At 45.6% G+C, this 24011-nt stretch overlaps 1 protein-coding gene and 1 long non-coding RNA gene across 2 annotated transcripts; one reads left to right on the top strand and one right to left on the bottom strand.

The window, feature by feature from the left end:
* Positions 1-43: 43 nt before the first annotated feature.
* Positions 44-1229, bottom strand: LOC134170060 (uncharacterized). Its single transcript, XR_009967109.1, has 2 exons — positions 796-1229; positions 44-216 (listed from the first exon to the last, which is right to left on the bottom strand). It is a non-coding gene; the product is annotated as an uncharacterized LOC134170060 (long non-coding RNA).
* Positions 1093-20525, top strand: FAM174B (family with sequence similarity 174 member B). Its single transcript, XM_062631106.1, has 3 exons — positions 1093-1439; positions 9370-9501; positions 16703-20525. Exons 1-3 carry the CDS (start codon positions 1165-1167, stop codon positions 16704-16706), a joined length of 411 nt encoding a protein of 136 aa, XP_062487090.1. The 5' UTR covers positions 1093-1164; the 3' UTR covers positions 16707-20525.
* The last annotated feature ends 3486 nt before the right edge of the window (positions 20526-24011 follow it).

Genomic DNA, 24011 nt, shown 5'->3' with positions numbered 1-24011 from the left:
AGAGCCTGCATCACTGACCTGACCTCCTGCATTGTGTTGGGTTTTATCTATTTATTTCTCTTCCTGCACAGAAATAAACTGTGGCCCCACTTGGAAACTGGGCAAGTACACAAAAAGTCAGCAATGAAATCAAGCTGCAACAGTAACCGATTCACGCAGCCTAAGGGGCCTTCTGCACATTGTGCACGTCAAAACTTCCTCATCCCAAAGAACTTCCTGCAAAATAACATAGGATGCTTTTCTAACTGAGCAGGTGGCATTCCATACAGCATCCCAACTAGGTAGGGAAGACGATGACCACACGTTATTTCACTGCCACCTTTCCAATGGGACACTGCCAGCAGGGATACATCCCTGTAATCTTTGCAGTTTAGTCACACATTCCTACCGATTACACCCAGTCATGCCACCCTTGAACTACAGAGTTCAAAAGGAAGGAAATCAGCTCCTTCTTCTCTCCCTTCCTCGTTTCATTTCAGTAGCAACATCCCCTCTTCCCACAGTTACTTTGCAGCAGGGAAACTCATGCTCACACTAAACACAGGGAGTAAAGTAAGTTATATCTTGAAAGTTATCACAGCACAGGCTCCCTTCTCCCCTATTTACTCCCCTGCCTGGCTCAGTGGATGGCACTGTACGCTCAGCACACCCGGGATGGTTTGCAGCACAGTGTCTGGGATTTCCATGAATCTTTAAGATTTCAAGATGTGAAACAGGAATATATAAATTAACCGGGAAGCAAAGCCTGGGGGACCAGAGGAAAGGCAAAACCCAGCAAATCTGGTCTATAAATACTTGAGTTCAGCAGCTACGCCGCGCTGAACCGGCATCACAGGCACGTCTGTTCCATGTCTGATCGCAGTTTGAACCCTGGGATCACTTCGCATCTGGGCAGATGGTGCGTGTTGTGGTTAAAGCAGTCGTTACCGGCGAGGAAATGGCGCTGGCACCGGCACCGCCGGGGCTCCGGGGACCGCGGGGCGGGCGGGTAGCGAGCGCCGGAGCCCGCGGGAGCGGCCCCTTCGCAACCGCGGCGAACCCCGGCCCGGCAGCTGGGCCCCGGCCGCGGGAGGCGGTGCCAGGCGGGGAGGCGGGACAGGCCGGGCCGGGGCCGGCGCTGCCTTCCGGGGCTCGGCGCGGCGGCGGCGGCCGGAGCCGGGCAGGATGCGCTCCACAGCCCCGCTGCTGCTGCTCTGGGCCTGCCTATTGCTGCCCGTGTTGTTGCCGGCCGCGCCCGGCGCCCGCGGCAGCCAGGAGCCGGCGGTGAACGGCAGCCGCCTGCCCGCAGAGCCGGCCAGCGCGCCCGGCAACCACAGCGGGGCCCAGCTCCGGCCCGTGCCCGCGCTGCTCCGCGACCTCTCCGCGCTGAAGGCCGCCGTCATCGGGGCCTGCGGCCTCACAGCCGCGCTCATCGCCTGCCTCCTGCTCCGCGTCTTCAGGTAGGGCCCGGCCGCGCCCGCCCCCGGCAGGTGCTGACGGCCTCGGAGGAGGAATGGGGCCGGGGGGTAGGCTGGAGGCGTTAATCCGCCGTGCGGTGGGAAGCGGGGTGGTGCTGAGGCGCTCGCCTTAGTGTTTATGAAGCCTGACTCCAACCACAGCATTGGAAGTGCCTTGTGAAACTCCTGGGCAGTCGTAGTGGTGCCGCTGGCCTCCAAACCTCTGTAAAATGGGGCAGCAGCTGGGTTTCAGGTGGCTTTTTCTCAGGGGTGGGGGACATGGGTCCCAGCTCTGGAATGGGCACAAACCAAAACATGTGAAACTCCAGCTAAACATATGGAAATACGTGGGGTTTTGTGTGGTCAGGGTGGCAGTTCGCTGGGATACGTGGCCAAGGGAGGGATCTCCATCCATAGAGATAACCAAAGCCCAACTGGACAGCCCTGCTTGAGCTCAAGAGGTCCTGTCCAGCCTCTGGTGCACCCATGGGATAACGCAGCTGCCACCGCTGTGGTCACTCATGCTGGGTGAAAGAAGATGAATCTTTCCTTTTCCTTTCAGTGAAGCTTAAGCAGGCAGGCTTGAAGAGGTCCGACACAGCCAAAAAGTAGACCATGGTCCTGATTTGACTTGGACTGTGATGTGTTACCAAATTCCTTGATGCTTCCATCAGGTAGACTGCTGATGGATCCAACCTCCTATTCCCAGCTGAGGACAGAAACTCTTGGTTGCTCTTGGAGGCAGGAGAAGTGCTGGTGAGCAGCAGGAAGCTGGGCAGAGGTTTGCATCAGCTTGGTGCTCAGATCTCCTCCATTGAGCGTGGTATAACCGGTGCTGGCTGGTTCATTCACTGCCCTTCACGCTACTGGATGGAGTGGGCTGGTGCTGGCGTGTGCCTGAGTTACCCAGACGGCCCTTGAAACTCATGTAATGTCCAAATTACACAAGCAAATTAAAATCAGTCCCTTTAGAAACCCAGTGTTCCTCTCGGCTTGTTGCCACAGCAGATGAAAGGCAAATATTAAAGCTCCGTTGGCACTGTTAGTGTCGATCATTATTTATCGCCAGGTAGTGGCAAGAGTCCCCGTGACATGAGGCTGTTCCTGACTCACACAGTCTACAAATAAAACACAGTTGTCTGTTTGTGCCCAGCTTTACCAGGAAGATCACAAAACTCTCAGTAGTTAACAGGCATCTGGCTTCCAGGTAGGAGCAGCAGGAAAGAGCCCGGAGTGTAGCGGTGGTGATGGGGAGGAGGTGAGTGCCACGTCTCATGTGACAGAAGTGGTTGAACAAGTGGAGTAGGCAAATTCTCCCTTGTTCTGTCTTGGAGCAGCTCCTTTGTATTGACGTGATGGCTGCAGCTGAATGCTCTGCTTCTCCTACTTCTTAATTAACTCCATGCAGGAAGGGCGATGTTCACAAGGTAATAAAGTGTGGTCTTGAAGACAGGAACGGTAAGAACTGATATTTTATAAAGAAACTGACATTTAACTGAGTTATTGTTATGCATTGCAGCAGCTGGCAAAGACAGTACAAATAAACTTACCCATTAAAGTGAGGAGGTTTGGGAGAACACAGTAAAACATTAAAGAGTTTTTTTGGTTTAATCAATACAACTGCTTTGCAGCCATATAAAGTTGTTGAGAATCACAGTTGTGGAGAATCACAGCAAAACTGGTAGCAGGTATATAGCTAGAATTAAGAAGACTGTTAAGTTCATAATGAAGAGTTTCTACTCCTGGTTCTTCTTGATCTTGGAGGGTTTATTTCCTCTGCCTCAGTTTGCTCTAGGTTATAAAGCAAGGCCTTGTGTCAAGGAGACCTGGCATAAGGCTGAACATTTCTAAGCCAAAGAGAACAAACCGATCGCCTTTAAAGATCTTTCCCTGTACCATAATCAGCAAAACCAGGTCCAGGTTAAAGTAACCTTGGGACTGATGGATTAATTTTCCCATGCCCAAGTCGTTGTTACGCAACTGATCAGAGTTAATGCAGCATTAAAGGTAAGGTCAGAAAATCCCAACCTCTGAGGTCTCTCATATGTCTTTAATAGAGCCAGCAGAGAAAGTAGAAAATGAAGCATTTGGCTTCTGAGTATGTTTCTTTATGCGACAGAGCACTTGTTTGTAAACATCCCAGTTGCAAATGAGACAAGAATACCAACAGGTACGTTTGCACAGTGTCATGCTGCAGCTGACGACATCGATCGGAGGAGGTTCTGTTGCAGAGGAGATAAGGGATTTACCCTCAGTAAATGTAAAGCTTTTCTCTGTCAGAATAAGAGCTTTGTTCACACTTAGTCAAAACCATTGGGATTTTTTTTCTGGGTGTCATGGATTCCTATTAAGGAGGTTTTGCTGAAATCCAGTCTTTGATTAAACCTTCACTGTGAAGTTGCTGGCAGTAAATTATGCTTTTAGGTATGGGTTGTAGAGATGAAATGAACCAGTGAGTGGCCAGATAGTCTTGTCACTGGCATTGGATTTCTTTCTAGATACATTTTATTTTTGTATACATCTCATTTTTATATAGTGCTATGTAGATATTCTTTTCCTTTGTTTGAGCAGGGATAAATATATTTCTTCAGCTTTCCAGCTCTGTTTTCAAGACAACGCTCAGACATTCCTCTTCATTCCTTTTGGGAATATGATGCTCTGAATTCCTCTGGTGGTCGTGTGATTCAGAATGTGGTATCATCAAAAGTGGTCTGAATTTCCTTTCACTCTGTGGATTATGAAGGCCAGCCAAGACATTGCTGATTGTCTGCACGTGGCAAGGTCTAATTTGCTATAGTATTTTTTCTGGGGGGGGAGGCAAGCTCATTTTGGGCTTGCTTTCGAAATTCACTATACCCCTGGGCCCTGCATGCTCCCAAACCAAAGCCATTTCCACAACAGACCAGATTTCATGTTGTTCCCAGTCAAGCAGTTGGGGAGTTTGCATTACTAAGAAAAACAGTGTCTTGTGACAGAGTTGTGAACAGTTCATGCTACTAAACTCACTCTTTGATCTGTATTTTGGATTTTGCTTTCCTCCCCCCCCCCGCATATTCTTCCCTATTTCTCTCCCTCTGTTCATTCCATTGCAATACAATTCTTGTGATCAGCCCCCAGGAAATGCTATTTTTCAGCTGTGGCTATCTGTGCTGATAGACCATATGCCTTCTAGGGAAATCGGGTAAGTTCCTTCTGCTCAGATGACCAGCTGAAAGCAACCCAAAGCTTTAGTTGCAGGCAACTATGCTGTGTTTGCTACATGTCTTGGCCTGCCCTCGAGCCAACAGAACCCAGGCTGGAAAAGACTGTTGTGTATTTTACCTGTGTATTTAGTTTTTATGGAGAAGCTACCTGCATAGTTTTTAACTCATTGCTTCTGGTTCAATTTTGATTTCTTCCTCAAAACCCACTTCAAACTTAGTTTTCCAGTAATTGCAAAACTAGTATAAATTACGGATGGAGGAGAGATCCTATGATCATAGGATACAAGACCCTTTGTTCTGTGAGCTGGGCAGTTGCTCCGGGCCATGCAAGATTAACCATAGAGAGTTTGATTTAAAATTAATTGTATTCTAGCCGGCAAAACTGGTTAGAATTCAACTCCAGCAAAGACAAGACCTCTACCAGGATCAGGAAAGAAAAACTCACCATTAAAATGACCTTAAATGGAGAAGAAAAAGTAAACCCCGAACCAAACAACGAGCCCCAAAATGTGTTTGTGAAAGCTTTGTGTAAGCTGTGTGTAGTTCAGTTAGGGTCACAGAGAATGGCAAATGGAACGCTTTTTCCTGGGTCTTGGAGGTCCTGTCTTTGGGCAGACTGGATTGTCTTGACGTGAGCATGACAACGAATGGCAGAAAAAAAGGAGAGGGGATTGCTGTCTTATACTGTCTTTAGCTCTTTACAGCTCTGATATGAACAGTCACAGCTGTTTCTTGTAGGATTTGCTACCTTGAAGAGTTTGGGTAAATCATAAAAGTTTCTATAGCTCTGCCCTATAAAACAAGGACACATTTCAAGCACATCTCGGACAGTATTGGCCTGACTGTGCTGTTATGTTTGGAAGTACATGTTGGCACTGGTACTGACCACCAGATGTGAATAGCTGTATTTTAATTATCTACAAACATCACTGCTTCATTGAACCACAGCAACATCAATTTAGGTATTCCTGAAGTTATTCCCAGCAGCAGTCTCTTACTCATCTCTGTTACTAGCAGCAGTTAAGCAAGGGAAGCTTCTGCTCTTTGTGGCTGCATATGTGCCATCTTAAGGACTTGATTGTTCAAAAACACAGCACCTTAGTTTGCTACAGCAAAATGTGTATTACAGAAAACACGTAAGGGCTTAGCTTCGTGGTTTAACTTTGTTGTATACAGCACCATCCAGAGAGCAGAGATACCCAGACAGATGAACAGTAATGAAATATCACTGATCTGATTCATCAGCTGGTAGTAAGCCTGGAGTTTTCCCAGGTTTATATTTCTTTTTTTCTTTAAACTGCTTAGGGAGCCTATTAACAGCAAATAAACTGGTCCCAGTTCCATTCCTGATATAACATTGCTGCAGTTCCAGGAGGCAAATTGTAGCTGGCTTAATAAGACTTCCAAGAAGCACTCTGCTAAGGAGGGATAGGGTTTCTTCTTTGTTTTTTTTTGCCTTTTCTGGGGGATGGTGCCCTCCCTCTGCACCTCTTGGCAGGAAGTGTTAATGGTAGATGAGAAATGCAGAGACCTCCCTCTCTGGTCAAGAACAGCATTCTCTTTGAATATCAGGGTTGTTGACTAAAATAGATTAGAGGCATAAATAGTATAATGAACTAGTGAGTTGACACCATTTACTCCACCACATGATGCCTCAGAAAGGAGGATGAAGTGCTGCATATGACTGTTGCTTGCTCAGAATACAAAGGCACAAAGTCAGCATTCTGCTCCAGCCCATCTCTCTGTTTGTGCACTGTGTGGTGTGGTGGAGGGAGTACATCTGATACCTGATGGACCAGACCCTGGTGTGGTGCACAGCGCCACAGGCATTCGAGCCCAGGGGCAGTGCCAGTGTGCCAATCCACTTCATCCTCTCCCTGTTAAGCACTGTGCTCACTCTGCCTGCATTCTGCTAACACCGGTGAGCTGGTTGTGGTGGGAGCAGCAGTGGTCTACAGTGAAAGGTTAATATCCCTGATTGCAGTTAACTCCACCCCAGTGATGATTCTGTGCAAAGCCTGTGGCATTCCTTTTTAATTACAGGGAGGTGGCTGAAGTCAGAAAGCAGAAGCAACATGGGGTTTTTGTAAGTGGAAATAGTTCTCTGCACTGAAATACCCAGTACCACTTCTCCTCTGGCTAAACCACTCTGGGAGTGCTTCATCTTGTTATGCAAGGGCCATACTCTGACCACAGCTTCCAGCATGCTTCTTGCTTGCTTTAAAACAACCCCCACACAAACATGGCTGGAAAGGGGATCCTCTCTTTGCCCATGAGGGGTTAACATGTCCTCGAAAGTTCATGAAACGTTTGTATTCTGTATTTCCTGCCCTGTGCTACTCTGCAAACAAAAGATGCTCCCTGTTCCCACCCACTGGATAAAGTGCTTTTCCCTGATGATTACAGGGATCTTGAGAGTTTTAATGTGCAGTTGTTTCCTGACAGGCAGGGACACTCCCAGGGCTTTCCTTCTCAGGTTTATGAAGCCTAGGAGAGTTGTTCAAATGAGCAAGTGTGGAAAGAAAGTACAGGTTAATGACACATAATCCAGGCAATCTGGAAAAAGAGGCAAAGAAAGCCCCTTTTGCCTTGCCAGTGGCAAAGAACTGATTGTAGCAGTTTAGCCAAAAAACAGCAGCAAAATGAGCTTCCTCCCTTTCCTAAAGGTGAGGGTTGGGGAGGATTAATAGATAACTGTGCAGCAACTTCTGCTCTAGGTCCTCTTTAAAGTCTAACCCAAATAGACTAATTAATGGCTGGAGGCTAAAGGGTTCTAGCTTTCCATGCCTAAAAATACCTATTCTGCAGTAATTGCTTTAAACTCTCCAATATTAACTGTTGTAAGATGAACTCCTTAGAATAAGTTATGTTTGCTCATGGAGGGAATGAGGGAAGATGTCTCTTAATGAAGTAGGCTTGATAGCAGGTAGGGTCTTAAATGGGTCCCTTAAATAGGAACCTATGGAACCCCCTGCAGACTCTATCTGTAAGGCAGAGTGGCAAGGCTGTGCTTTGTTTGTTCTGACAGGTAGATACAGGTTAGTTTTGGTCTGTGTTTAGGCTTCACAGTGTGAGTAAATGTTTCTTGTGAAAGCACTGCATTACTTGTAAGATGAGACCTCCCTGCGTTGCTTTGCTGCTAGGTCTTGGCTGAGAAGCAGAATAATATAGAGAAGTGTTTTCAAAAGGGTTTTCAAGTGTTTGGGTTAAGAGTCCTACTGTATTGGATATAAAATTGCTTGTTTCAACAACAGCAGTAATAGAACAAACCATCCTGTGCTCTGTGTGACACAGTGGCACAGATTACTACAAAGATTAGATGACAGGAGATGACTTTCCTCTCACTTCTGATTCAATCTCAGCCATCAGAACAGAGGGGAAATGCAAACTGCTTCATCCCAAGGGCTGGGACATGTTTGTTCAGCCTTGGACTACTGCTCAAAAGCAGTGCTAGGCAGAGAGAGGCACTGAGTCTTCCACGTCGGAGCTGTTCACTGGTTTAAGTTTCCTTTTAAGCCTGGAAGGGACTGTAGTGGTGGAAATGTATTTGCAGGGTTTGAGTCCCAGTCGCTCTGTGATGGTCACACCTCCGTTCTTGATGCTGAATAACACTTTAAAAGCCATCATTCTTGATACAGAAATGTCTATGTTGAGTGCAGCACACCTTGCATGATGTGCCAGGGGAAGACTTCATGATGGTGGAAGTGTACTCATGACGTGGTGTCTGCTCAGAGCAGAAGCTGTGATTCCCGGAAGTTAGGGGTTGGTTGCTTGTGCCTGCACCAGCTCCCTTCTCATGCTTGGCAGCTGCCAGTTTTGTTTTATGGAAGGTGAAGGGGAAAATTCTTTTCCCCTTGAAGGCTCCCTGTACACATCAGCACCTCCTTTAACATACAATCGCAAAACTGGATTCGGGCATGAGCAGCGTGACCCTCTTAAATATGCACAGAAGGAGTAGGTAAAATGAAAAGAACCTGCACAATTAAAGCTAGAGGCAGAACATTAGTTGAAAAGCCATGCACCAAGTGTTTGTTAATTGAGAGTAAGTGCTAGAAAATAGATCTCAAAACCATGGGACATGCAGGTGCTTGAGCATCTCTCTTTCAAACAGAAGGTGAGGCTGGTATCTATAGGAGGAGAGGTAGCAGATACCGTTAGCTTTGAATGATAGTTGGTTATTTTCCATAGCACCTACACAACACAGAGCATGAAACTCCTTAGGCAAGGCTCAGGGTTGTTGCTTTGGGAGTCCTGAGCTTGGCCTTATAGCAAGGAAAGAGAGCAGGGTGCTTGTACCCAAACATCACCACCCCTTTGCTCCTAAATCCTGCCCAGAACACTACCTTGTCTTAGCAGGGCTTAACCTAGGCTTTCCCATCTAAACATGTTCACTAAGCCATTGGCTGCTTCAGCTGATTAAGCCCACATCTCACTGAGCATGGCAGCAGAGGGCTGCCCTGCTCCTGCCTGCCCTGGATGCCAGAGAATCCCTGGTTTGTCAGCAGCTGAAAGACTGACATTGATCTGGGTTGCAGTTCATGAGAAACTGTGCTGAGAAACACTGATGGGTACAAATGGTGGCCTTGGAAAGGCAGCAGGAAGGGACAGAGGCTCTGAAGCCAGTATGTCTGGGGAGGCCTGATCAAACAGGGCAGTGATTTAGTTGGTGGGAACAGCTTCAAGGTGCACTGAATAAAGACAATCCTTCCCTTCCCATCTCTCTGTTTCAGGTCTGGCAAGAGGATTAAGAAGACCAGGAAGTACGACATAATCACCACTCCAGCTGAGCGGGTAGAAATGGCTCCTCTGAATGAAGAAGACGATGAGGATGAAGACTCAACAGTGTTTGATGTGAAGTACAGGTACTGCTGTGAGCCTGTTAGGTTAGGCTTGCTCACTGAGCTCTTACTAGTGAAGACAGCAATTTTTTCTCTGCTGGACCAACTTGGCAGAGATGAGGCAGTAACAATCTGCCTTTCACTTTGCCCAAGTATTATCACTTTACAGCCCCTCTGCCTGTTCTCAGCACACATTGCTCTGTGCTCTCCTGCTCTTGCAATAACCACATCGCAACCCCTAGGCTGCCTGCCCTCATCTTTCTTCTGCAGAGCAGCACAACAGGACACAAGTGCCCCAAATAGCTAATAAGGTTTAACAAACTGAACTTCCCTCTTGGGCAGCTGTTGGCAGTGGTTCCTGTATGCTCTCAATGTCTGTGCACAAAGTGGATGGAGGGCTGTGGATCAAGGGCTGCTTTCCCAGTCTATGAGGGAAATGATGGCCAATCTCCACTGAAGTTCACAATGACTCCACTGGCAAGTGCTCTAGCCATGCTGCTCAAGTCTTGGAAAGCAGATGTAGGGATTGTGAGAGAGAAGACCTTACACCCACTGTAGGGGAGGATCAGGGTCAAGATCATCTTAGGAACCTGAATGTGCACAAGCCCATGGGACCTGATGAAATCCAGCTGTATCCTGGGCTGTATCAAAAGGAGCGTGAAGAAGGTGATTCTGCACCTCTGTTCCGCTCTCATGGAACCCCACTTGAAGCACTGCATGCAGTTCTGGTGTCCTCAACATAAGAAGGACATGCAGCTGTTGGAAAACATCCAGAGGGGGCCATGAGGATGATCAGAGGCTGGAGCACCACCCCTATGAAGACAGTCTGAGAAAGCTGGGGCTGTTCAACCTGGAGAAGCTGTGTGGAGACCTCATAGCAGCCTTCTAGTGTCTAAAGGGGGCCTACAACAGACGCTGGAGAGGGACTCTTCATCAGGGACTGCAGTGATAGGACAAGGGGTGATGGGTTTAAACTTAAACAGAGGAAGTTCAGATTGGGTATAAAGAAGAAGTTCTTTACTGTGAGGGTGGTGAGGCAGTGGAACAGGTTGCCCAAAGAAGTGATAAATGCTCCATCCCTGGCAGTGTTCAAGGTTGGGCAGAGTCTTGGGTGGCGTGGTCTAGTGTGAGGCATCCCTGCCCATAGCAGGGGGTTGGAACTAGATGTTGTTAATGGCCTTTCCAATCCAAACCATTCTGTAATTTTAAACAGAGGATTGTGGTCCCTCGCTGATGTTGTCAGCAGTTATCCCTTAGCAACAAACTCTCCCTAAATGTGTTTGTCTTATTGAGATACAAGTGGTGTGACAACCCAAAACTTTGGGTGCCTATTCTGGGCCTGAGATTTATAGCATCCACTCAGCACATCAAGATGCTGCACATTGATTTATGTCATGAGGATATCTGCATCTCTTATTTTATTTGCATCAAGCCATCCACAGCATTTGAGTTGCATTCTCATCCAAATAAGGCCTACTCTGAAATCTGTCTCACTTTGGCTGAAACAAGCATTCCTAATTATAAAAACACACATCTTGACAACTCCAAACAGGAGATTTTACAGACTTGACTCATGTTGCCCATCTCCCAACTTTGGAAGGGGCAGAACAACTCATTTGCTCAAAGAACATGTGTGCCAGCATCTAGAACACATACCACTGCATGCTCTGCTGGCTGTTTTCATAATAGCTGTGTTAGTTCCCTGTAAATGTCAGGCAATAATTGGAAGCCCTGGAACAATGAAGGGTGTGTGTTGTGCCTTTATGTTTAAACAATTAGTTCTTGAATTAGAAGACTCTTATCAGTCCTTGCCTGACCATTGCCATTCTCTGTAGCTGCCCTGTGTTTGCTCTGGTCGTTTCAGGTTGTGCAGTTCTTTGGGACCAAGCTTTGTTAAACCCAGCGGGCAGAGATCTGTCTCGGCACAGCCTGCTTTAACAGCCCATGTCTTCTGCCCTTCTTCCTCTTAACCGAGTACTTTCCCTGTGAGATTCTGGTAGCAGGATCAGAGGGATTTCCCGAAAGTTAGAACAGAAGATTCTCAGTCATGGCAGTGCTTTAGGAGAAGATGTCCAACAGTAAAATACTAGATGAACAAAGAAGAGAGTTTGCTGGAGACAGTCTGACTTGGGGGAGTGGAGGTCATGTTATCTGACGTTGTTTCCTCAGAGCACATGCTGTGCTGATGCTTCCACACAAGTTATTCTGTCTTTGTGGGTTCCTTAGCAGTACAAGTGGCTCTTCACCTTGTATGATGCTGTGTTTGGAGACCGTAGGGGTTTTTGGTTCTTAGCTAACCAGTCCTCTTTTCATCTGTGGGAATTCCTCCTTTTGCCACAGTGCAACAGCTGTTCCCTGTTTTCTGAAGTCCTGCTTTCACATGTGTTTGTTTAGCTCAAACAGAGCTACCTCAGTTCAGCAGGGGAGATCATCTTACACACAACCCCTCAGTAATACTGATTTTGGGACTGCTTCTTTGAGAATACATTTGCTGTACCAAGCTCCGTGGTTCCTTTGTGTAGGCTTGGAGACTACATCCCTAAGTAGTTCCTATCTCCCATCACCACTAAAGACACTTCTCTGTAAATCTGAGTCGCTGACTTTGACCGCTGACATACCCATCAAACCAGTCAGGTTCATCACAGGTGCTTGTGTGGGAAGAGAGGGCTAGAGCTGAAGAAAGGGCATCTCAGATGTGCCTGGAGTAAGTCACAGAACTCACTTCTACCAGGTCTTCTGTGGAGGTTCCTTCCCCAGTACCCTAACCCCCAAATTGGCATTCAGGAAATAGTCATATCATGCTATCTAAGGCTTCCTTTGTTTTTTGCAGCTGGGTGCAGATTCCAAGAAGAGTGGGTAAGGAGAGGCAACTTCATTCCTCTCTGTGGTTAGTGGGAGTTAGGGTAGCTTCACAAGTGGAGAGATCGGTTTGGTTTGGATATTCAGCAAGTGCCTACAGCTTTAAAAGCACTTTTGTTAATTGCTACACCAGGAAAACTGCTCCACTACCTCAAAAAAGAAAGAGTAAAAAAAAACTTGTGCAGATGTGAACTTGCAGAGGTGTCACTAGGGCAGATGCATAAGGCATGGGGTGATGCTGCTGTCACACCTTGTTAGGCAACTAAAGCAACATGTCATGAGGTGCAGCAGTCGTGCTGGAAACAGGAGTGCCAGGTGGCTCCTGACAAGTACCCCCAGCTAGAATATTCTGCCCTCTCCCTTTCAGCTCTTTGTTTTTAAATTCAAATGAAGGTGCATCTTAGCCAGCAGTCAGTATCAGTTGTGGCAGCTGCTCAGGTTTATTCCAGCAGCCTCCTAGCAGTGAGCTCCCTTGGCTTATGGCACAACAGACTTCTGGCCCATCTGTGCTACCACATCTTGGTGAGGGCATTTTGACCACGTGCTGCTTGGTGGCTGTACCATTCCTGGGATTGCTTACAGAGGCTAAACCTCATGAAGCCCCATGCTGCAGCACAATCCAGTGGTGCAGTGCCATGGCTGACAAGATTCATTATTCTCATTTCCTAATTCCTTATTTCTTTATGACAACGCTGGTACTGAAAGATATGCCTAGGGCTGGACTGCCCATCGTTCACTGTTGTAACATATGTGCTGCCATATCTACATCAGAAAACAGCTTTCTATAGCTGTTAAAACCAAGAATTTTCAATGTCTCCCTGGCTCCTGAATATCACGTGAAATGAGCTGGGATCTTTTGTCCTGTTCATTTTTGATATAAAGGTTTTGAAACCATGGAGGAAAAGGTTCATTCTCCATAAAGTGATGATTTGTGATGGTCTTTGAACAGTGCTTTCCGTTAGAAAGGCATCGAAAGCACTTTTAAAATACAGGCTTCTGAGAAAAGATGGGAATGAAGTGGAAGGGGAACCAGTTCTCCAAAGAGCAGCGCTGCAGGTACGTGTTGGCTGTGATGCAAGCATTATTCAATTCAAGTGGCACTTCTATATACTGGTGATAATGTTATGCTTTCAGACCTGGAGTGTCATGATATGGGGTATCTCCTGTACCTAACAGTAAGTACATTACCCTAGTAATAACCTGCTCTGAATGATACACAGGTCTTGTTTTGGGTTTGTAGCATAAGTTTTGGCTGAGGATGATGTGGGTAGGCTCCAAGCTGGTTTGTTTGAGGTCCTCTCCCATTGTTGAAAGATCCATGCTGGCACTTGGATCTGTATTTGCGGGAGTCTTTGAGATTCTGTGCTGTCTCCCCTCCATAATGCAAACAACACTAATTAAAAGGCAATTGATATCTGGCAGCAACAGGGGAGAAGCAACGTTACCTTTCCAATTGTTCTCACGCAGTTAGTTTTCTTCCCTTTAATGCTTTGTCCTTGTGTGTGTGTGTTAGCTTCCAGTCTTACATGAGGCATCAAAGAGCAGCAGAGGGTATGAACTGGCTATTGGATGAAGGTTGTTTCTTTCTCCTTTTTCTTTCTTTAGGAGGCTTTAAGGTTTTGGGCTCTGGTAGATCCCACCCCCCACTTCCCTTGGGCAGTGAAGCAGTAAGAAATAACCCACCTTCCTCCCATAAAGCAGACTAATGAGACCACTTCAAAAACTTAACTAAACACATTTCTGTGGATGCAAAAGCCACCCACTGTCTGCCTCTGACAGATGCAGGAGCGTGTGTGTACTGGATTAAATACCCCCTTTGCGAGCTCATTTCAGTAGCAGGGGAAGCAGTTCTGTCAATGGCCTGTCTAATCCTGCAAGCAGAATTTCTGTGTGACAAGAGGCTGAAAGCAGGAATCAGAGATTGTCACAGAGCAAAGATGCCAAATCACTGAGACATTAAAAACCAACTTGAAAAGCTTCATGGGAACCATTTTCTTATAGTATGGAGGATGGTTTTCTTATCTGTTTTCGCTCTGGTATGAAAAGAGACATTTAGATAAGAAGTTCAGGAATTGTTCTCAAAGTATTATATTGCTACACAAAGAAAGCAAACGGAGCATGGGAAGGATGGGTGTTTCTGGATCACCAGTTCAAACTGTGCTGCTGAAGGCCAAAAAGTATCCCTGGTCTGTGATTTTGGACCATATGGACTGCATTGCTCATCATTTTCCAGATGTCACGTATTTTTTCATGTTTTATGGTGGGATTGCACTTGCTGCACATCTTTGGAAACAACTTAGTGGAAAGCTAAATCCTGTCCTCCAAGTGTGGTCTTTCTCATCCCACCAGTAGGTCTTGATTTTAAGACTTCCCTCTCCTCTTTGTTCCGTTAGCCCTTTCTTTCAAGAAGCAAGGGAAAGTTGCACAGGTTTCATACATGATGGAGCTAACCCATTGATTCATCAGGCAGTCAGCACTGTGCAATATGCAAGAAGGGAGGAGCAAAGTAGGTTACAGGCAAATGTCCCTGACAAAGCGGTGGTAGCATCCATCCCCCATCACAGAGCACTCTGCTTTTTTGGTGTAAGAAGAGAAACGAGATTAAAACAGCTGCAGAAAGAACGCATTTCAAAAAAGTAAATAAAATTGTTAGCTTATTAAGCTTAACTCTGGCACAGCTCGTTGGGGGATTTCTTGTCGACTTCAATAGAAAACCCAAGACAAGCACTGAATAAATTCTGTGGCGCCTCGCACATGAAAGGCTTTAGAAAGCACTTCAGTAATCTGGGATATCAGCAGTGTCTCCTCTCCCTGCTGACTTGCAGCTGTTGGAGGCAGCGTGCTCTGCCCTTGCCACACTCACTGAGCCCAGATGGGTGGATGTCACAATTGTCCCTGCAGGGGATAGGGTCAGGGAGCAACATGGAATCTCAATGCCACAGCTGGAACTGTCCCACTCCTGAGGTCAGGCTCTTAAATAAGTACTGGAAGTTTTTCCTAGGTGGATTGAAGCCTCCATCCTTCCTGTCAGCTGAGTGAAATTCCTCAGTTTGTTTTCCACATGGATTGTCTCTCCAGCAGCAGAATGCAAAAGCAGTTTAGGAATGCATCTTCCAAAGTGCTCTTGAACGCAGAAAGATTTATATGTAAGGAGGGGTGGCAGGCAGAAGGAAGAGGACAGGGACATTTATTCAGCCATCATGGGACTAAAGGGCTTTTGAGAGCTTGCAGGATGTTTTAGAGGAAAGATGCACCACATGTAAAATCTGGATTCTGGATTCATGCATTTTTCAAGCACTGATAGCATTGAACTGTGTGGAAACATCTTCATCACAGTTGCAGGGGCTCAGCTTTTGATACACTCGAGTCTTTGGGGAGTCTCTGTAAAATGAGACTTACACTATTGGTATCTTCTCTTTGAATGCCTCCTTTCCGCATACCGACTGTATGTGCAGCTCTGACTGGAGTGTGGTATTGCTGCTTGTTATAGTAAGGTATCAACTCTCAAGGGAGGAGCTCTAATGTTTTTTTTTTGCCAGTGAGAGCTGCAGGCCATTCTGGATGGTGCTTGGTGAATCGTGCTGGGGTTTGTAGCAGCTTAATTTTTCCTCTTCCAGCAGGCAGCAGTGCAAGTTAAATCACTGGCACAGTCAGCTGCTATAAATACAACAAATTGCCAAAGCTTTGGTGCTGCTCTTAAGGATTTCCCACGGGTCCATAGCAGGGGAAGAAAGAGATGGTCGAAAAGCAATTTCTGTTTGGGTTTGGAAGGCCAGGTTCTTTCCTTATGGGCTGTAACAGTGGTTGTAGAGCACATCACGGTCTGCTGGCTCGTTCAGTCCATGATACAATGCAGTGTAGTCCTGTGGGAAGCCTCGTACCTCCTTCATGGGGTGTAACAAGATCCTATTAAGCCTTTCTTGTTTTGAACCCTGGAGCAGTTAAAGCAGTAGGGTGTCAGAAGGAGAATCCATAGCAAGGAGAACAGGCTATGTGCGTTGATTAATAAAGGGCTGCATTGGTATGAAAAAAGCAGAAAGGTCCAAAACGCTGTTTCATGTGTCACCCTGTGCACGCTCCCTTCTCTGCTGTGCAGTGGCAGGCACAAGATCTTTTGGCATTTGGGTTTTGTCTGATACAACTCTTTTTTTCTTCACTTGATCTAGCTGCTTCTGGCATGGTGTTAACATCAGTGTCCAGTGTCACCACAGAAATCAGCTGCTGGAGGGAGCTGATGGCAGTCATACTGAATGATGCTGCCTTTTCCTTTGTGTCCTTTTAGATTGTTTGCACATGCGTTTTCATTCCCGTCTGTGAGCTGTTTAACTGCATATCTACAGTTGTACTAATTATTTCTGCTTTCCAGGTAAAGCAGCTCCGTGGAGTGCTGGTGCCCTGCAAGATGTCATTCTGCTGTCGAGGGACCTGCTGAAGCCATAACTGTGAAAGGGGAGGCTTTCATCTCTGCAGCGTTACAACCAAACCAAGCCTCACCTCCTCAAGATGCTGTTTTTACAGCAGGCTATAGATCTTCTGACCAAAACAGCACCATTCTGTTTCCTGGTTTCCAAACTGTTGGAACAGAGCTCCTCTTTGCAAACTCAACTCCCTTTTGCTTTAGGAGGGCTGCAGTGTCACTAAAGCATGACAAGGTACAGCCCTGTGTGCTGACTTGCAGCTCACTGTGGTCTAAAGTTTTTCAGAAGGAAAAAGACAAGGAAGATTGAACCAAGCTGCCCAAAGGACTTGTTTTCTAAAATCCTAATTCAGTACTTCAGTCACTGTTAAACTTTAGTCATTGTTAATCAATCAGATCATGTGTTTGAAAAGAAATAGAGTGTATTTTCATGGTATTACAGAGGTGAGTTATGAATTTAGGTGTTAAAAACATGCTGAAATGCCACACTGTGTGTTCAGTGTAGGATTCTGGGGGAAGGGGGTGAGAGGTTGACTCATATAGAAGATTTTCTTGTCTTGCTACTGATTTATTCTTCTCTAAAACAACAATTGCACTAAGTTTTCATGATGCTGTTTTCACTGTCCCAAGGAGTTCTGATCAGACCAACTTCAATAAGAGAGACCACAGGGAAATGGGAAGAATCAGGCATGCCCTAAACTACAACAATCTTGGATTAAAGGAGATATATTTTTGTAATTTCCTGCCCTTCCACAGGGAGTGAAAATGTTTTGTACTGTCCTGTGCTGACTGTAACTTGTCTACAATTCATCTATATTACTTTTTCTAAGCAAAATAAGCCCTCATGTGGAATGATTAGCTTGCAGAAACAGCACCTTTTATTTTTCATGGAAGCTTCATGTAAGTGGTCTTAATCTGTATCAAACTGGAAGTTTTCCTCTACCATTCGCTTGACAAATCCCATTTAACTCAAGGATGTATTTTTAACCATCACTCTCTGCTGTGTTTCGTGCTGCAGAGGTCAGAGCTGTGGGATGACACTATGAGAATTAGATTGCTGCAACTGGCTGGATTGAGTTTAGGAGACCACAAGCATGTACACTTTCAGGCCATCATTAGAAAGGGCAAACCTAACTGGTTTAGTTTCTTTACTTTGTGGTTTTCCTTTAAAGTAACCACAGATGCAGTTCAGACTTTACTGCACTCCTTAACACCTTTCATTTTGGGTATTTAAGTTGGCTGGAGCCCCGCTTTTCTTGGGGAATGCATATTTTCCAGCTGTTTTAGGATTGTCCCACTGTTTACTTGACCATCCACTAGCCTCCTGCAGTTACAACCCCTCAAGGAGACTGCAGAATTCCTGGCAAAGCACCAGCCTTGCAGCAAGCTGCCAGTTTGGGGTTTTTTCTTGGTTTCTTTTAGTAAATCTGTTGGGATTTGGGGCTTGCTGAGTATACTGATCTGCTTTGTCATGATACCATGACCTACCCCAGTTCTGCACAGCTCCCTTGGGCCCTGCAGTCAGTGAAAGGAGGTGAAGGGGAATTTTTTTCCTCCCCAGCAGCCTTATACTCTTATCAAAGCTCCTGTAACAGAGCTCACTTTCCCTAGCCATGACTCAGCAAAGGCTTTGCAAACAGCCTGGATGGAAAAAAATCCCACAGCAGGCTGTAGCGTTCCTATTAGTCATCAAGGCAATATGAAAATGCTGTGTTATTTTCATTCATGGAATGAGTTTGAGTCATTCCATATTACTGTTACTAAGCAATACTTAACATGTCGTTGTGAGGTGAGGATGGGGCCGTGCAAGTTGTGTCCTGGCTGGTAGGAATCACAGGGATGAAAAGGTTTGAAGGGTGCTGCAGGTTGAGATAAGATCTGGGGCTCTTTCCCTACTTACAAAGCAGGTTTCAGACATAGGCTGGATGATGCTAAAGGAAATACTGTTTCTCTTCAGGAGAAGTACTTTGAAGACCAGGAATTGAACTTCTTAGACTGACTCCTTTGGAAGTAGAGAGGTGGCAGTGCCGAGAGGAGAGATGTTAAAAGCTTCTGTTTGCATGTCCAGAGGAAGTGATAGACTGAGGTGTCTGAGCAGACACCATGGCAACATGCTCACGTCCACTCTTCTGCCAGACTCATTAAGCTGAGTGTCAGGCACTCTGTGTGAGTGGTAGAGAGGGAATGAAACCTTCTCTTTGCACAAAAGAAAGGCAAGACCATGTAAGAGATAAGACGAAAAGGTGCATAAGAGACACTTCTTTCTGAGGGCAGGTCAGTTCTTGAAATCAGGATTTTCAGTCCAACAACTTCAGGTCACTTGCTAGGTTCAGCTAGCAAAGGCCATCCACTCCATTTGTTTGTGGCTAAAAAAAAAAAATCCCACTTTTTCCATAACATGGCCAAATCTCAATGGTGGGCAGGGAGCAGGTATTTAAGATGTTGAAGATGGAGGTGCTAAACTGCTGCCGGGATGCTCTGGCTCCTCAGGGAGATCCCAAACTGTGTGCCATAAGCTAAAAAGCGCTTATAGGGAAGCAGCAGCTGCTCGGTGGAAATAAAAGGCCAACCTCACCAGTTGCTTATGGTCATGAAAATAATCCCAGTGCTTCATTTGATACTCAATGGCTGTTGCAAATGTGAGGCAATGTTTACCTCTACAGAAGTTGCTGTATGTGATTTGAAGTGTCTGGTTAAATATTCTATAGCTATATTTAGTTAAGATTTTAAGAGCACTTGATGTGACTCATCTAATAGTATATATATATATGAATATTTTTTTAATTGTAGGAATTTGAACTGTTTGGTTCAGGTAGTTCTAGGAGTTCATCAGAGAAGAAATAACCATTAACCACTACATGAGTGTTTTGCCTTAACGTTCTGTGTATGTTACGCCACAGGTTTAATCTAGTTGTGACTGTAATGTGTCTTAGTATCTGCTGCTGTTTTGTGTTGCGTAGTCAAACTTGCTTTGTTCAGGAGCATTCTTAAAGGCATATTTTTTGTTACAGAAAAAAGAGAAATGTTATTACTCAGATGCCTGCCTGTAGCTTGCTCACTGCTTACAAAACCTAGCAACTAGTAGTAGAGTCAAACAGAGCAGGTAAGTTAGAGGCTTTCCTATTTGCACATGCTGCACCATGGAGGAGAAACCCTACACAGAACTGCAGCTTCAACCACAGCCCTGTCACCTGAGATTACATTTGAGAAGCCAGAAGTTAATATGCCGTGCCATGCCTGCCTGCAGAATTAAGCCAGAATTGCGCACCGTAGCTTTGTATTTGGGGTTTGGTTTTTCTGCCTTTCCCCCCTGGAAGATGTGGAAATGACTACAAACACTTGTTTTTAGCACACTAACTTAGGCTAGCCTAATGCTTGTCCTGAGCCCAGACTGACTTGTAGAAGTCTACAAGCACTAATGAAGCTTGAACACACAAACACTAATGCATTTGAACCTTTTGTTTGTAACTGCTCCCTTTAGTTCACTGTATGTGGTACAATGTCTGCAGGATGACAGGCTCTGGTTTTCATTAAGAGTTTTTTCTTCTGTTAGATGAGTTTCTGGCGCTGCTGGTTGGGGGTGGGGGGGGGGGGGCGTATCAGGACCTTGTGTTTTGTTTTGTGCAATTGTTTGAACCTTTTTCTAAAGCTGTTTTAAGAGAATTTGTCTTTGTGACCAAAGCTTCTTTTTAACAAAAAACTGGTAGGATGGGTTTGAATGAACTCATGTTTCAGTAGGAACTGCCATCATTAAACATGTTCTTGAAATCCCTCGTGTTGTATTATGTTTAAGGGGAAAATGGGAGAGTGGCTGTTGCCTGTTGAAGTTTGATGAATTTGGGACAGCCTTTTGTGATCCCTCATTAGAGGGCTGCAAGTCCCCATGTCCTGTGACCCTGATCCAGAGTGTGGCAAGGGGGAAAACTGCTTTTAGCAGCATGGTGGAGGAATATGTTTAATCATAGAAAGCCCCCATCAACCATCAAAAAGCTAGGCCTACACCTGGATTCAAATGTCAACCACAACCACGTTTGGTACCTTGGAGCCCACGAACTGCAGACCTGTTGTCCCAGACTCCAAACCCAGTTGAGTGAACCAAGCCATGTCCCAACCCTGGGGTGACCAGGCCACACCACAGCCCTTAAGCAGACTCTTTGCCACTTCAGCCTTGCGTGACCAAGTTACCCATCTCTGAAGCAGGTTTGCCTTTCAGGGCCTAGTGAGATGCTGAAGTGCTAGAGATAAGGAACAGGGCAAGCTGAGGCTTGTTTGTTGTGCGTGTTTCAGCAGTACTCTGAAGACTGTTTTCCTCTTGCAGACACTCCTAGCCCCTGGAGCAGCTACACATCCAGTATCCCATGCACAACTCAGCTCTTCCTGTCTCCTCTCCCATGTACCACACGATTGCTCCCATCTTGATGTCTTTATCTCTTCAGTAATAGTCTTAAGAGTAGTTCAGTGTAGCAGACAAAAGGCAGCTGCTGTCCAGCTGGTGCCTTATAAATTAGATCCTACCAGTAAAGCAAAGCTCAATCTAATTCAAAATACTCAACAAAATGCTATCAGGCCTCAGCCATGAGCCAGATGTTGTGCAGCAAAGTGGGTTTGTGTAGGAAGTTCAAGACCCCTTAACCTGAGCCCCAGCCTAACACAGCTGCAGCTAAGTAGGACAGGCTCAACATAAGCTGCAGAAGTGAAAATGCCACATAATGGAAAGGCAGCAGCCACAGTCTCTGGGTGCACTTAACTTCCTGATGAGTTCTCAAGTGGAAGATGAGCAAATGACCAAAAATCTGCTATAAATTATTACCTAAGTAAGAGCTGAAAAGCCGGAGCTTGATGAAGATGATGGCAGCGGGGCTCTGGACAGAAAGGGCAGGCCTCAGTTTAATCCTTCCTGAATTTTGACATGGGGAAAGCCTGAAGCTACAACTACGAACTTGAACAACAGATATTTGTTCCTCATATATTATAACAAGTATTATAATAACTGTTTATATATTAAATTTATTATATAATATATGCTAGAATTATACAATATGATATCATAACATATTCATCATATGAGGAATAAATATATATAAGGAATATATATAAAAATATATATAAGGAATATATATGAAAATATTTATAGATATTTAAATGAATTTTAAAGGGTTATTTCTTCAGTATCTATAAGAGTTCTGTATGGGCCAGAGAATAATTTTGCTTCCCCTCTCCCCTGTACGTGGCTGTTGCCACCTTTGTACAAGCTCTTACTATCAAGAGTGTGTGCAAGTGCAAGATTAACTGAATGGAGCTGTCTAATACACATTCATAACCATGAAAAGGGAGGGATGCCTGTCTTGTGTATTGGTGTCAGTGATCTTTGGATGCCTCGATACCGATTAGCTGCAAAACTGCCAGCAACATTGGGCAAGTGCCATCAGAGAGGCATTAACTTAACACTGAGATGATTTGAATTATGCCTGACAATGAGCTGTGTTAAGAGAATGGAACAGGAATAGCTCTAATCACTGAAGACCAAGTAGTCTGTAACTAGGCTGCACAAACACATCACTGAAGGTGGTTCATCTCCCTGTCTATCAGCTGGCAATAACCAAATTCTACTCTTCTAGCTCTGGTTTCTAACAGACACATACTCCCCTGAGCTCAGCCAACTAAGCTCCTGGCTGGCTTGCTTCCATTTTCATGCTATGAATGACCATTTGCTCATGGCACATTAAATGAGCTGAATATAATTCAAAACAGCATTTGTATCTCATGAAAAACAACCCTTCAGTTCAAGAACACGGTGAGGAAGGGGTGGACATTGCTTTTGAAGCCAAGAAAAGAAGCATTCCCCCAGCCCCAAGGGGAGAGCCCACTTAGGCTGTGGATAGATAAGGCAGTAGAAGGAAGGTCCTGAGGAGACGGAACAGCTGCTTCATGGCTTCAACCAGCCTGTTTAATCTCTACTTTGGAAGAGATTATGACCTTAATTGCCAGCCTTCAAATCCTGCCAGCCCTGGCTTGAGAACACACTCCTAGTTGTTGCCTGTCGCTGCTCACTCCATCCCTACCCATGACGGAAGGGACCCACTGATCTGCATGTGCAGCAAAGACCAGGATTCCCTGGCCAGGGTTTCAGCTTTGTAGTGTGCAGATAGGGGACTGTTGGTTTGAAAGAGGAGGAGATAAAGATCAGATGACCTGCTGCACCTCCTCAGCCAAGTCAATTTATTTCAAGGGTTTTATGTGAAGGGTAACATATCATCTGCTTAAAGCGCTTCCCGACTCCTCTGGCTTTCATACACTGGCTCTTTCTAGACAACTCAATTCAATATGCATGTTGTTATTCTGGCCTAGCAACAGATACCTGCTCAGCACCTTAACCAATTCCGAAAACCAATGAACCAGTTTGGACATCTGACCTGCCTTGGCCAGCACAAGTCTAAAAGCCAGTGAAATTGCTGTAGCTGCACTCCCACTTACACACAGGCAGGAGAGTGGCTCACACTGGGCTATAGAATCCTAGAAGCCAAACTCCCTCCTCCGGACCCACTGGCCCTACTCTCAGTAAATCCTCAGCTACAAGTTTCAGATGTGCATTTCTTGCCAGGTAATGAGTCTGTTTAAGGGACACAATGGGGGCCTGGGTTGATGTGCTGGTCCTCATCAGTTCTGATGCACCTCCCCAGAATGATCACTGCAAGACTGTTGAGCCATCATCATCAACCAGTTCCTTGAAGCATCACTTGTAAATTCTTTGCCTCTCCTAAGCCATCCCCTCCATCAGTTTCCTGCCTCTGCTCCAATACAGAAATATTTAGCTGAAGAGAAGCTGCTCTTTATAGACACTTTACTCTTCTTCTACCCTCAATTCATAAAGGTTTAAGATCAGGTCAAGAACATTTGACATTTCCCCATTTCATTTCTGCCTGGCTGTCAGCAGAATTGTCTCAGTAGCACCTTTTGGACAGAGTCTGGAATTACCCAGCTCTCTCCATCTCCTTGCAGAAGGACTCCTTACAATACAGATCCCAGTAGCATCAAGATGTTTCTCAGTAAACAGAAAACCCAGTCTATTTAGGCAGTTTCTCACATTTCCTTTCCTGGATCCTCTTGCTGATGGTGCTCTTAAAGCTCAAGAGGTGAATGCAGTCCCATTTGCCAAACTGCTTCCTCAGTGTTTCTGCTACTAACTTCCCCCATCCATCACTCAACTCAGAGGTGGCATTTGCCATGCTCTCTCCACAGCAATGTCTCCGAGTCACCC

The sequence above is a fragment of the Pezoporus occidentalis genome, unplaced genomic scaffold, assembly GCF_034315485.1.
Source record: "Pezoporus occidentalis ecotype Australia unplaced genomic scaffold, CSIRO_AGI_Poc_V1 ctg11, whole genome shotgun sequence".
NCBI lineage: Eukaryota > Metazoa > Chordata > Aves > Psittaciformes > Psittacidae > Pezoporus > Pezoporus occidentalis.
Note: the sequence above shows the minus strand (reverse complement) of the source record. Positions and strands in the feature narration are given on the sequence as shown.

Bases quoted from the DNA above. Each gene is read 5' to 3' on its own strand.
- FAM174B (XM_062631106.1), top strand. From the start codon at position 1,165: ATGCGCTCCACAGCCCCGCTGCTGCTGCTCTGGGCCTGCCTATTGCTG. The intron at 1,440-9,369 runs GTAGGGCCCGGC...TCTCTGTTTCAG, and splicing joins CTCCTGCTCCGCGTCTTCAG to GTCTGGCAAGAGGATTAAGA.